The 15445-nt window shown below is 37.3% G+C and overlaps 1 protein-coding gene across 5 annotated transcripts in view; it reads left to right on the forward strand.

The window, feature by feature from the left end:
- Positions 1-15445, forward strand: part of mark3 (microtubule affinity regulating kinase 3) — a 51622-nt gene that overhangs the window by 23257 nt on the left and 12920 nt on the right. For 4 of the 5 annotated variants that reach the window (XM_004917177.4, XM_002939726.5, XM_004917178.4 and 1 more), the window contains exons 9-15: positions 1461-1580; positions 4527-4626; positions 4863-4975; positions 7693-7843; positions 8383-8591; positions 9938-10041; positions 11837-12094. In XM_004917177.4, coding sequence (XP_004917234.1) covers positions 1461-1580; positions 4527-4626; positions 4863-4975; positions 7693-7843; positions 8383-8591; positions 9938-10041; positions 11837-12094 — 1055 coding nt within the window. Of the gene's footprint in view, positions 1-1460; positions 1581-4526; positions 4627-4862; positions 4976-7692; positions 7844-8382; positions 8592-9937; positions 10042-11139; positions 11302-11836; positions 12095-15445 lie in introns of all 5 variants that reach the window. The other variant, XM_031891422.1, reaches the window with a different exon arrangement.

Raw genomic sequence — 15445 nt, forward strand, 5'->3', positions numbered from 1 at the left:
TTGCTTTACATTCGTATTCAATGTCTTTCAAAGTCTTCTAACTTCATATAGAGGTGCCTAGATGCCCTCTCACAGAGGCAGAATTAACAAGTCTCTCTATCTGCAAACATGGTAGAATCATGTACTGAGCTTTTAGAAGGTGCCAGCGCTACGCATTAGAACTGCTTTCAGATAACTTGTTTCTCCTACTCCCATGTAACTGGAGGAGTCCCAAACAGGACTTGGATTTCTTACTATTGTGTGCTATTCTGATTTCTACTGGGAGCTGCTATCTTGCTCCCTTCCCATTGTACTGCTGATCAGCTGCTGAAAGGGAAGGAGTTTATATCATTCCATCTTTCAGCGCAGCAGTAGTGACTGAAGTTTCAGAGCAAGTCACATGACTTTGGCACCTGGGAAATGAAGACCATGGCTAGCCATGATTTCAAAGAAGAATTCTGATGGAGAAGCTCTATTAATGGATGCATTTTGAAAAAAACAAAACATGTTTTCCGATGACAGTATTCCTTTAAAGGAGAACAAAAGTTGAAATCACTAGAGGGGTTCCATAATGTTAGATACCGCCCCCAGTGATGATAATCACTCACCTGGTACCCCAGGCTAGTGCTTCTGTTTACTAAAAACTTAACCAATTCAGGTTATTTCTGTAGAAGTCTATCATACTTCTTTGGCTTCTTCCGTCTCAACTTCATGTTGGTCCATAAAGGCACATGCGCAGAAAAGTAAAAGCAGAGACTTTTTCGCTCTACTGCGCATGCATCTGTCCAGGCTGGACAGAAGAAAAAGATTGCAATGGATGAATTTCTACAGAAGTAAATGGGGCCAGTGCAGTTTTCTGCAAACAGGTGCACTGGCCTGGGGTATTAGGTAAGCAACTGTAATCACTGCCTAATATTTGTTTCCCCCAGTCATTTCAACTTCAGTTTTTATTCTAATGTTCATGCAGCATATAACATTTCCACCCCCTTTGGCTTGTCATCAGGTCTGTGTTGCACCCAACTACCAGCACATGATAGTAGAACACAAATATTATGGGCAGCCAAACTGTGGGGATCTGGGTGGCTGCTCTTAATGGTTATATGACAGAGAATGAGACTATAGAGCTGGGTGCACTCTATGGGGCAAACACTCTTCAAGATGTTCCAATACTTTATGATGCCATCTATGGCCTTCTCAGTGATTACATCTTTAGGAAATTCCGAAGCATATTTTCAACCACCCTATCTCTTAAAAAACTCTTGCTTTTCTAGTTGCTCCATTAACCATTTCACAATAATTATCATTTGTTTAATATCTGTGCAAGAAGGGTTAAAGCAGTTCTGAGGTAAAAAAGGAACCAACACTTTATAAGGCACTTGATAAAACCCTGTATATTTGTTAGGTATATTTTGTCCATGCCACATTTTTTGTACTGTCTTAACCTCTATGAAAATACATTCATATCCGTTTTCCTTTTCTAGGAATTAAGGGAACGAGTATTAAGGGGGAAATACAGAATTCCTTTTTACATGTCAACAGACTGTGAAAACCTTCTCAAGCGCTTCCTAGTTCTGAACCCAAGCAAAAGAGGCACTCTAGAGGTATGTTTCTAATGAGTTCACTAGCCTTGGCTTATTCGCTGTTATGACTGTCAAAATCTTTCACCTCCACAATTGTGTGATTTCTTCTCTTTGCTTTACTAGGCTGCAGTGGGGGAAAGTATTTACATTATGGATACCCATATTGAATTTACAATTTGGCATGTTGTAAACCAGTTATAATTGCCGTGCTGGTTTCTGTATGAATCTGGTTAAAGTGCTGGGGTCTATGGGTTTACTTTTGTGGGTCAGTATGCATACTACTACCTGATTAGTTTTGGGATCTGTTTACTCAGTGAAATCTCGCCAACTATTTCTGCATATGTGTTTCGGCGGGTTTCCTCTAGGTCAGTGCTGTCCAACTTTTGTGGTACAGAGGGCCGGAATTGTTCCGACCTACGTGGTGGAGGGCCGATAATGGAAGCCAGTTTTGACCACTCCCCTTTTTGAAACCGCACCCACTTGAATCCACACCTGTGTTATCACATGACCATACCCATATTAATGGTTGTAGTACAGCAAAAACCTGCCATACTCTGCCTTCCCTACCCTGCCTGCGTGTGCCATACTCTGCCTTCCCTACCCTGCCTGTGTGTGCCATACTCTGCCTGCCCTACCCTGCCTGTGTGTGCCATACTCTGCTTGCCCTATGTATGGCACACACAGGCAGCATACAGTGACACAATGCTGGCACTGCTCCTACAGTCTGCACAATAACTATATATTAAGAAACTTTTTAATTGCTGTACCACCTCAGTATATGTTCTTCTTTTCGTAGTGTGCAGGGGTTATTTGTGGGTTTCTACTGCTCCTACAGTCTGTCTGTGAACAGGGGAACAATGTGTGATTACAGTCTGAGCCTGAGGTGTGAACACTGCAGGGGGTGAACAATGCAGAGATTAAAAGGTGTGAACAACACAGGGGATTACATTTTTAAACAATGCAGAGGGTTTACAGCCTGAATCTGAGGTGAGAACCATGCAGGGGGGGCAGTTAATCACAGTACTGATACCATTTAAAGTTTACACAAGAGTAAGCCATCAAAGCAGCCAGACAGGTGGGGGGCCACACAGAGGGGGGCCGCCAGTTGGACAGCACTGCTCTAGGTAGTCTGGTTTCCTCCCTCACTTCAAAAATATAAACAAAGGGTAATTCACTTTTTATTAAATTGACCTCTATATGTGAGGGACCGTAGATCCTACTCTTTCAGGAACTGCTGTGAATCATGTATAATAATCTCTGTAAAGTGCTGAAGAATATGTAAGAACTCTAGATATTTTGTCTAGGTTTTTTTTAATGAAATTTTGGTATTGCTATTATAGGGTGCTGAAGCAAAAGGCTCCTCCTCTTTTTACAGAGGGTATAATATAAATACAAACATCATTTAGAAAGTTAAATGATTTGATGATCAGAGTGGAAATGGAGAGACCTGAGTTGTAGGGGTAATCAGTGGTTAGTTAAAACAAAGTCAGGACTGGCCATGCATGTAGATGATGTTTAAGGTTCATGAGAAAGAAGTTGCACAGGTTATCCCTTAAAGGAGAAGGAAAGTAATTTTGGCACTATACCGCCAATAGATTTGCCACATTAGTGCCACCTAGAACAATATATTTATTCTGCAGAAAGCATTACCATACCTGAGTAAACAGCTTTAGAAGCTTTCTCAGTTTGCTTAAGACAGCAGCTGCCATTTTAAGTAGCTTCCTGCCTGCTGTCTATCTGTTATAGCTGAGATCACACATTCCTAAGGGAGGGGGGAGGGAGTTCTTAGCATTCTTGTGGGAGGGGAGCAGGAGAGAGGAGAGTACTGATAGGGGAAGTCAGACACTGAAACATCATGTTTACAAAAAAAGAGACAAGACATCCTGTGTTTGATAGAGGACTCAGTGCAGCATTACTATAAGTGCTTATGGCTGTATTTACATAGACCTTTCTGATAAAGCTTACTTAGTTTTTACCTTTCCTTCTCCTTTAAAATATACTGATATGTATGCCTGGATTGGCTTGAACCAACAGTGATTAAAGCTCAGCTCTTTCACATTTAACCTCTATGCATGATATATGAGGGATCATAAAACTAAGTTGAAGGGTGCTAGATAGGTAATTTATTCGTAAGATGGTATTCTAGATGGCATTAAAGAATTTCAGCAAGAGTTTTATTTTTATGTGGTGATGAATAGGATTGGGCAGGGGACAGTGCAAGGACTTTGATTGAAAGGGCATTCCTTGGAGCTAAACCACAGAAACAGATGTAGCTGGTAAAACTTATGGCTAGCTGTTTGACAGGAGATGCTTGAATTGGCTCAGTCAGTGACTGCACATAGAGCAGTTTATAAATCACTATTTGCTGATAACACCCTACTTTACCTAGACAACCCTGGACAAGAACTTAATACAGCCCTAGACATTATAAAAACACATACCATATACCGAACCCCAACTCTACCAGGGTGCCTACAGTTGACTGGGGAATTCAGATACCTGGGCTGGTGTGTAGCTATAGGGCAGCCATTAAAGCACAGTTTACATAGCAGATAATAAGATCTGTAGAATACAATGGTGTTTTACACGGTTTAGCTGTGATGTAACCTTTGCAATTTACCCTACAACCATGCCTACACAGCAGCTTAAAGTGTGTGTCTGAAGCAAACACACAACTTTTAACAGTGCAGAGAAATGGTAAAAAATATTTTATTTACTTTAATACATTTTTATTTTGTCTTACTGTCCCTTTTAGCAGTGTAATTGTAACTTACTGTCTTATAGGATAGCTGCAAGTTAATACTGCCTCTGGATATTCAGTAACATTTAATATATAAAGTGGATTTCTAAATTATTTCTTTTAATTTATGTATTTAACCTAAATTATTACCAAATTTGTTTTTGAGGGAAACATTGTTTGCAATTTGTATCCACTGAGTTTTTCTCATAATTGTATTTTTTCTGAAGCAAATAATGAAGGACAGATGGATCAATGCAGGACATGAAGAGGATGAACTGAAACCATTTGTGGAGCCTGAACTAGATATTTCAGATCAGAAGAGAATTGGTAAAGATTATTTTGTATGTGAAGTGGTTCTTTAGAGAGAAAAAAAAAAAGTGCACATACCTCCCCAAGATTCTAACTATTTAGTGGATAATAGTCAGTTTTGCATCTAACTTGTTTGAAAGTTATTTGATTTTCTGAATTCGGCATATGGTTTTTAGTAGAGTGCCAATCCATGTGTAAAAAGGAAAAAAAAAATCAGACAATGAACAGTTATGTTTAAACTTTTCCTATTGTAGACATCATGGTAGGAATGGGATATTCTAGAGAAGAGATCCAAGAATCCCTTAGCAAGATGAAATATGATGAAATCACCGCAACGTATTTGCTTCTTGGGCGGAAATCATCAGAGGTATGTGGGGAAAGACTCCCAAGTGTGCTATAAATGTAAATAGTCTGCACAGATATAGATCATACGTTACTATTTCCTATGTTCAGTGCCTACTAATATACCAGATTTTTTTTTTGAGTTTTAACTTTAATATTGAGAATGATATGTTACATAACAGTGCATACCAGATTTTTTATTTAATTTATGTATAAGCTATACAGGGGGAAAAAAGGCTATTTATGACCTGTTTTGCTGGTTGCATTTCCACTTGTCACACCATGCCTTTTTCTGGCTTTTTTAGGGTATTGTAGCTATTAGAAAATTCTAAGGGCTGTGGGAGTTGAGAGGTTGTGGCCAGCCATCCTCATAGATAGCAATAAAGGTAATTTTTTACTTAGTGAGATGTGATGGGCTTGTTGTTCAATTTACTGACAGACAGCTTCTCCCTTTCACTGCCAGTCAATTTGGTCGTTTGCAGAACTTTTATTGCCAGACAGTTTTTTAACATTTAGTGCTCTTAGGGCCCTCTCCTCGGGGGGGAATATTAGTTTACCTAGGATAACTCTATCGACAACCTAAGCTTTCAAAATATGCTAGAATTTTTTCTTCCACTTCTGTAACAAGATATAGGCTTCTATATGTCTAAAAAAAATTTTTAAAAAATATTTTGTTTCCATAATATAAACACATATACCTGAAACATACATTATCTTATGCATGAATATACAACTGATTTGGAAAATCCTATGTCTTTTGAATGAGACAATACCAAATATATATATAGTATAATGGAGATTCCTCTCTGATTAAAACTTCCAGCTATTCACTACAAAATTTCCAAAGCACTGTTCCAGAAATGTTATATATTAAAAGGAAGTTGCTACCCCAAATATACCTTGTGCATACTAATTTCGTGGCTTACATTTACCTAATTCATAGACACACAGCCAATTTTATGTGTGTTTAGGGTGACCTTTAAAAACCATATACTTCTGGAAAGTACATGTTTAGACTTCCAAAAGGGCTAAATATTTCTTTCTGCCCCAAACTACCAAATGGCAAAGCTTTCCTAAAAATTTTGCAATCTGTTGCCCCCCTCCAATTATGAATGCCAGAGGTCTACTAAACAGTTTAATGCCCATAATGCGTAGATTTACCTAAGGATGAGGTACATACAGACCCTAAAATGAAAATAGTGCATATAGATTTTCACACCTGCCAACTCGGCTTTTGCAAACGAAACCCCTAACAGCATATTATGTGCTGTAAGAAAACCATATATTTTTAGAAAGTAGCACATACTGATAAATTCAAAATAAATAAAAACATCTTTCTACACCAAAGTACCAAACCACACAGCTATGCAAAAAAAACAGATCTGGAAAAATAAAAATACCTGATCCAATAGTCATACGGTACTGAAAAAAAGTTTTTAGGGGAAAGACAAAATGGTAGTAAAAAAATAAAGGCACTGGTTGCCCAGGGGGCTGTTATCGCTCCAGACCTCTATCTGCTCAAGAACATACACTGTACATGCTTAGCAGATAGTGGAGTATTTTGCCAGCTTTCCTGTGTGGTTCTTCAAATATTTTCAGTGGTAAATTGTGCAAAATGAGCCATCTTCAGTTAGATGCTCTGGGGGATGACTCATGCTAAATTTGCAGCTATTGAGACAAAGGTCTTGTGATTTTGTTATAGCACAATGCTGTAGGCAGCTGTGTCAGATTCTTGGTAGGAATCGTGGTAGTTACAGCATGAATTTATACTATAAATATATATTTATATATATGTATGTATATGTATATATATATATATGTGTGTGTATGTGTATATGTGTATATATGTATGTATGTATATGTGTATATATGTATGTATGTATATGTGTATATATGTATGTATGTATATATATATATGTGTGTATGTATGTATGTATGTATGTATGTATGTATATATATATATATATGAACAGAGTGCCGCGCACACACAGGGACTTTAAAAAAAAAACAAAAAATCTTTATTAATCCAACATTTCAAACACTAAATGTGCTTCTTCAGGGACAAACCTGAAGACCTGGTTTGTCCCTGAAGAACACATTTAGTGTTCGAAACGTTGGATTGATAAAGATTTTTTTGTTCTTTTTTTAAAGTACCTGTGTGCACCGCACTCTGTTCTTCATTTACATAAACTCCTGGCCAGCATCTGGGGCAGTTGATTGTTTGTAGGGAGAGAGAGCACTGGTTGCGCTCGAAACGTTGGAATTTTTTCAATAAAAACACTTTTTCTTTTGTATCAAGTCCCTGTGAGTGCGGGACTCTTATTATATTTTTGTTTTTGACCTGCACTGTTGCTTTTTCTGGCCTATTTTCCTTGACTAGTAAGGGCAGTGACACACTGGGAGATTAGTCGTGCCGCAACAATGGAGATTTTTTGCGACGTGCCTAATCACCCTGTGTACACCGGCTCTAATAGTTATTGGCAGCTCTTCCTCGTTATGCAGCATCATACTCTAATCAGATGTTGCAGGAGTATTTTATATAGTACAATAGATGGTAAGCTGTTGGAGACAGGGACCTTATCCCAACTGTGTATTGAAACACCTAGCACTTTATTTTTACTGTATAATTTATAATAACTATACCTTGTTTGTTACACCTTGTAAAGCACTGTGTACTTTTGTGGTATAGTATAAATAAATACAATGGTAATGATAACAAAAACTGTTCTGACATTAATACAGCTGGATGCAAGTGATTCAAGTTCTAGCAGTAACCTGTCACTTGCAAAAGTCAGGCCGAACAGTGATTTAAACAACAGCAGTGGACAATCCCCTCATCACAAAGGACGCAGTATCTCATCCAGCCAAAAACAGAGACGGTACAGTGACCATGGTAAGTGTTTTAAATTCAATGTTTCTTAAATTTAAATGTTTGCTTTTAGAGTGATTGTATAATTCCTAATTGTTATAATTGGGCTTGAAAGCATAAAGAGCAGCTATAGTTCCATTTAGTAACTAGAACATTTTATCATTCTTCCAAAAAAATAGTTGTACTTTAGTAGTCACAACCGATTTTGTGTGAATCATGTCACTATTTTTACAAAGAATTATTACAACCTCTTGGGTCATGGCTGATGCCCCATCCTCAAATCCATTGCCACTGCTGCAGCAGTCATGACTGAAGGTGTGGGGTGTCTGACACAGGACAGTAATGAGGAGATGGCAAGGTGTTAAACTAGTACTGACTTTCCTGTAGAAGCCTGGAATTCTGTGTGGGCAATATACCATTATTTTCTCTTACTTCAGTTTCAAATAGAAGATAACCCTACTTTTTAACAGAGTATTTTTCGTTTCGGAGTAACATATACTTAGTTATTGTGGCACATTGCTGTGAAAAAGAACCAAAGATATATATATTTTTTTTTTTTAAAGCTGGTCCTGCAGTTCCTTCCGTTACCGCCTACCCAAAACGAAGTCAAACTAGTACAACGGACAATGATCTCAAAGACGAAGTTGGGCAGTCTAGAAAATCAAGCAGCACTGGAAGAGGAGTGACGCCACCTAGTCCCATGCTTGGAAATGCCAGTAATCCAAATAAGGCAGATATCCCAGAGCGAAAAAAGAGTTCTGTTGTTCCCACTGTAAGTGCACTTAAGTGGTAACTTTTGTGGTCACAGGAACATGTATATAAAATGATTACAGGACATAGTGGCATTGTAATAAGGAAGCAGTCTACACTGGTCCTGAGAGGTTAAGTAGTTGTGTTGCAATTTGTAGAGGTACACTTTGGGGTGTGTATAGTGTACATTCTGCAACAAACAATGTAATTATAAATTAGTTATTTATTGAATTTCCTGCTAGGCTTATGCTGCCGTACATTTATTCCCTAAGGTATAAGCAATGACTCTCATGTTTCCTTAACCTGACACACTTTCCCTGTTGTAGCCATCTGACTTCTGCCAGCTGTTGACTCAAGGTGACAGTATGATAAACATTTAGTGCAAAATGACAAACTGCCTAGTCATTTATATCACTGTACCCAGATTTCTAGCGCCAGGTCTACAGCTCTGATGTGGTAACCCCATGAAGATCACAGCTCAAACACTTATAAGGCAGAATAGTGCTTAATAGGTTTTTGTTTGTTTATAGATATTGGTGCCTTTTTATTGCCATATATTCAGGTATTATACTTGACAAAAAGCCCCGTAGGCTCAAAACATGTGTGGCAAATAAACCACTATGAGCAATTAGTCTGCCTTATAGCCTTTTCTTGTACTTTGTTTTTCAGGTGTCTAAAGAGACTGATTGTTATTTGACACATGATTTGTATTAATTTTGCCATTAGGCTAATATCACATGGGCATTTTGTCCAGCACCGCTATCAAGGAGAAAACCACCTCTGTCTGCTTTTTACCACACTAACAAGTAACTAAATGGAAATGCAGTGCCTGAAGCACATGTAGGGACAACAGATGGACCTGCACCTAGAAAAGCTTGATCGAAGTTTAACTCCGCCTGTAGTCATCTACCATGACCTTATTTTTTCTCTTTAAATAAAATGAACTCTAAATTTTGTAAATAAACACAGCAGTCCTTTAGTTCCTAAGTTACCCCAACCCTACACAAATGGATATATCCATGAGGCTATTGGGTGGTATCCATGTTTCACTTAATTTTTTAAAAAAGATTTTTGACATTCTAGCTTGTTTTCTGCAATTGACTGTGTGCTAAGCTACATTTGGTTACCTCTCAGTATGGCCTCTCCTTGCTGACCTTGGCAGTCAAATATATGTTAGTTGAAAAATGACTTTTGAACAAAATGACTGTTTTGTAAACTGTAAATGCCAAGAGTGAAAAGCTAACAAGCTTCATAAATTCTAGCAGAGAGTGTCTGTTCACCACAGCTCAGAACAATTTTCCTCAATTTTAAAATGCTGCCATATGTTCAGAGTAAGCAGTAAAATATTGTTTTGGATGTTTGTTGCAGAGTAATTCCACATCCAGTGGCATGACACGTCGGAATACCTATGTTTGCAGCGAGCGAGCTCCTACAGACCGCCATTCAGTCATTCAGAATGGCAAAGAAAACAGGTACAGATTTATTTTTTTTTTTTTGTAAAGCAACATGTAATACAGTATTTGGAACTCTGTGCAGCATCTTAATTAAGACTTATATATTTTACAGAAAAATATTTTACAAAGAGTTGGTTTGCAATGTTTAGACATGTATGTGTATTATGTATCCCTTCCCTGAAATGTCAAGCAGCTCTATGGGGAAGGTACAACATACGTTTCATTTAAATCCACAACTTGGCCAGGGGAGCATGTTATTGGTCTTTTCACTGACTGGGTAACCTGCAGTCTTAGGCACTGATTTTGATTGGGCACCAAACCCAGCATAATTAGGCCTTAAAGGGATGCTGTAATGATTTTTATGGTGTACTTTTTATTTCTAAGTTACACTATATAGCAAATAATTCATATTTACCACTTTTAGCAATACAGGTCTCAGGTAGCTGCTATTTTGCTGATCAGCTGCTGAGGGAAGGGGGTGATATTACTCTTTAGTCACACTTCACTGAAAGTTGATCTGAGCACCAGTCACATGACTGTGGCACCCTGGAAAATGAAGAGCCCCATGTGAATTTTCAAAATTAAATATTAAAAAATCTGTGCTTTAAAGAAACAGATTTCATTGTAGGATTCTTTTTAAGGAGCTTTATTAACTGATTCGTTTTGGGGAAAAAAAGGAAGTTTTTCCATGACAGTATTCCTTCAAGTAGACTGCCTGAAAATAAATATCTCTTTGTGGTGCTGACATAATGAAACAGGTATTAATCCTTCCCATTTGAGTTCTGGTTAAGTTCTATTTCACATTAATCCTTTTATTAATCTGCTACGTAGGTCATTTTATACCTTCAGAAAAATAGATGTTTGGGTTTTGTGTAGGGCTTATACTAGTTTTTATACTATAATTGTTTAGGAAAGATTATACTATAATTTTTTTTAGAATGTCAGACAACAGTAATACTTAGCATGTCTCTTAATGATTTTAATTCCTTCTGGCACTCGCCTGGATAATTCATTAACAGATAATGCTCTAGTTTATAGTTTGCATCTCTGTTATTGGTGCATTATACTGTTTTGTCTGCCCAAACCTATTTTCCCCCCCCAACCCTCCCATCACAGCCTGACAGGAATTTTCACTTATGCAACTAGTCCTGCATCAGTTTGTGCCATATCTTCCATCTTTGCCCGGCTGCGGCATCCGAAGTCGATGTCCATGTCAGCCTCCAGGCACTCCGAGATGTTACCACCAATAGCCAGTGAAGGGGATAACTTCGGGCCTGCGTAAGAAAAACTGTGGAATTAACATGTACCCTGCTGCCCTTCAGTGTTGTTACTGTTACTAGTTGTGTAAAAACAGTCCAATGTCGTATTGCTCCCAAGGTTCATTTTTATTTTGTTTTTTTTTTTTTTTGTTTTTTGTAATGTCCTCCATGGTAATACTGTCACTTGTGAAATCCTATCTAAAATGTCACATTAGATATATTCTTGTGTAGCATTTCTTTGCTGCAGTTATTCTCAACAAGTACTTCTAAAGTGCCAACATGTTTTTGGACCCTTGTAACCTGTCACTGGTTGCAATGAAGATTTTATTATTAAAATGCATGTGGTCACTGATTAGAGCCTTAAATTATTTGTTTTAATGTATCATGTGCCAATATGGCACACTGCCATGGTTTTTGTTACATGCTTTTAAACCATAAAATTGTATGTTCTCCTTTGCAACTATGTTAAAACATATACAAACTGGTTTTGCGTCTGTTTAATTTTACAGGTTAGTTAAAATTCTTAATTTAAAAAAATATATATCTTCTCCCAGCACAATTCCAGATCAAAGGACTTCAGTGGCATCAACTCACAGCATAACAAGCACCACTACCCCAGACCGCATGCGTTTCCCAAGAGGAACAGCCAGCCGCAGCACTTTTCATGGGCAGCTCAGAGAGCGGCGCACAGCTACTTATAATGGACCACCTGCTTCCCCCAGTTTATCCCATGAAGCAACACCTCTGTCACAGACTCGAAGTAGAGGTTCCACTAATCTTTTTAGTAAATTAACTTCAAAATTAACTAGAAGGTAAGTTCTGATGCTATGGGATGTCAGCTATTCCTTGGTGCTTGTCACTATTCCATTAAAACACATCATGGAGTTTATATTGTATTACTTTTTATTTGGTAACTTTGTAAAGTGTTAATGTATCTTTAGATTTATGCTTGTACCCCCCAGCCCCTTATAGGCTAAGTTCACCTTACAATTAACTTTTATGATGATGTTGACAACTAAGGCAATATTCACTTTTAGAATTTAGCTTTTTCTTCTGCTGTTCTCCAGCTTGAGCTCCCAAATTGCTTTGTGGTCATTACACTCAATATATAAAGGATACATTACAAGGAGATCTAACGATCAGCTCCCAGGTTGTCACTATCCTTAGCAACCTCATAAAATGTTAGGTTTCACTTTTACAAGAGAGGCATTATAGAAGAGCAAGTGAGTCAGAATTGCACATTGGTTAATATTAATATCATCTTCAACGAACAAACTAAAGGTTAATTTAAAGGTGAACTTTTTCTTTTTTTTTTTTTTTTTTTTAAATAAAATATACATTCTTCATGAAGATGTCAACTTATACATCAAAATGCAATTTACACAAGTTTTTACCAATACGTTTAGAAATTTGCTTTGTAACTAACACTAATTTTGTGTTCCTGTGAGGGTATAATAATAGGCAGGGGGCTGCTATGACACTTACAAGTTTTGTAAATAAAAGTGCTTAACAGGCAGTAAGTAAAGCTTCTCCAAATGATTTTCTTAATGCACTTTGGTTTTTATACCTCCATATACTACTTCTTCTTTTTTTCTTTACTATATTTATTACTAGGGTTGTATATTCCCTATAGCAATATTAGATTTTCTGAGTCTAAAGTTTGTGATGAGATTTTATGCATGCCTTTATTTTGTGTATGTGTGTGTGTATATATTTATATAGTGTGTTTGTGTGTGTGTGTATATATATATTATATATTAGTAGAAAAAATATAGTAGTAAATAAGTTGATAAATCTGTACTCGCAAAACAAAGTGATTTATTGTGAAATCCAATATTTCAGTCACATGCTGTGACCTGTCCTTAAGGATGGTCAAGTCATGACCCGGATATCTCTGTAAATCGCTTTGTGTTTTTGTGGAAGTCCTGAGTGCAGAGATTATTCACTACCATGTATTTACTGCTAGTGTGTGTATGTAGATGTGAATAAACCTACCTTGTATTTATGTGAGCTCACTTTAATTTCACCGCATTACCTGCGTAGCTACCAATTTACTAGATGCAAGTCAGTAGAACATGTAGGCTCAACCCGCAAAGGGAACTTGGCTACTGGTTATTCCTCGGTTCCCATGCATATGTAGTGCAACAGAGCAGGTTAAACAAGTGAAATGGCACTCCAAGATTCTGAGGAGCATTTATGGGTGTAAGTACCTTTGGAATTAATGTGAAAGCACCTAGTGATGCACCTATTGCTTCTCATTTTTAGATTGCATTTTTAAATGAGACCTATCATATTTGTGTGTGAAAAACTTCATATTTTGCCCAGTGTATGCAGCACCTTATGAAAAAATAAAATGGTCACTGCCGCTAAATACGTGCGTAATTAGGAGCAATTCAGGCTTTAGTAAGAGTAGGGGATGGCCATAGCAATGTGGATAGTAGAACTAATTTGGTCTACTTGAAGCTTGATTTAGGTCAAAGGCTTATTTACTAATTGAGAGCAAATGAGCAAAGCCTAATGGGAAATGAGCATTAGGGCATTGTTTTACTATGGAATAGACTCTTTGGGGTCCATTCATGAAACCACGATTTTTTTTTGAGAAAACAATCCGTATTTTTTCTAATTCATAGAACTTTTCGTTATGACCACGATATTTTCTTTAAAATTCCACGTTTTTTTCCATGGTTTTCGTTAACTTCTGGAATTCATTCAAGCTTTGATATCGTGAATATCTTTGGCCAGGTTGGATCTGTAGAGTGCCATTGAGTCCTATGGAAGGCTTCCAAAATCGTGCATTGAATGTTTCAAAGCCAGAAAGGTTTTCGTGCCATTTACAATCGTTCAGATCTGAAAATGTCATTACTTTCAGATTGCAATCACAATATTTTCGTATGTCACGAAAATAATTTTTGTGACATTTTCGAACATCAGAAATTATTGTGGTTAGTCCAAATTTTTTCCAATCATGATTTTAAACACCCAGAAATTGTGGTTTCATGAATGGGCCCCTTTGTCTCCTAAAAAAAAAAAAAACTGCTCCCCTCTTGGCCTAGTAAATTAGCCCTACTGCCTGTAATACTATGATATCTGTGTGCAAGTTGATGTATGTGTGTGTGTTTTTTAAATGTTGTCCTGTGGGTGATTTTTGTTTTTTTCCATAAATCATATGCACAGTAGTGAAAAGTCCTGTGTAATTAGCATATTCAGAATTGCTATACCAACTGTGCTTTTAAGGAGTACAGAGTGCATGTTATTCTATAGAAGCAACTGACTTGACAGTGGGAATTAAGTGATTTCTTGTGTACAGTCATTACCCCCATATTTATAAAAGCAAACATGAATTGACCTTTTATACATGTGGTGCAATGACTTTGCACTTCTCTATCTCTTTGTATACTTGCATGTATATGGTACAGGTTATTTTACCACCACCAAGTGGTATGCTCCAAAGCAAACGGACTGCTGTCAAAATCTTTTCTGCCAGTTGGGTGCTCTATTTACTGCTTGTTAAGTTGTTGAAGTGAAAGTAGTGCAGAAAGTGTTTTAAACAACTACACACATTGGTGATACAGTGGGGGATAGTTAAAGCAATACACAATGCAGCCACCATTAATCTGCAAAACCCACGCTGCACCCCAACTCACCCCTTTTCAGCTGGTAGTGTCCATTGTCCTTTTCTTTGATAATAGATTGTGTATATATAAAAGTCAACAAAATATTAGGTGCTGAATTTATTTACTGCTGGTCTTTTGACATAGAATTAACTTGAGGACTTATCCTATTGTCCGGCACATCCGCATTCAGTAATGACTCCTATGCAATAAATAGTATAAGTGTCTTTTTAGACAGTGGATCTACCTCCATGTTAAGTATCTTGCACAGTTCTGCTTTTCCTCCCTTTTGCCAAAGCAAACCACAAAAGATTATTTTTTTAATGGACATTTTAACTTCTAGAGAGATTTAGTACAATACGCCAGTCAAGGGTTCTGCTAAAGCTGGGTGAAAATATTCTTGTTTAACTAACATTCTTTTAAGTGTTCTGTTAATCTGGTACTGGTCCCCTAGCAGTTCTGATTCTCTATTAAAGGGATTATTCACCTTTGAGTTAACTTTTAGTATGATATAATGAGTAATATTATGAGAATTTACAATTGGTTGTCATT

The sequence above is a fragment of the Xenopus tropicalis genome, chromosome 8 (genome assembly GCF_000004195.4).
Source record: "Xenopus tropicalis strain Nigerian chromosome 8, UCB_Xtro_10.0, whole genome shotgun sequence".
Lineage (NCBI taxonomy): Eukaryota > Metazoa > Chordata > Amphibia > Anura > Pipidae > Xenopus > Xenopus tropicalis.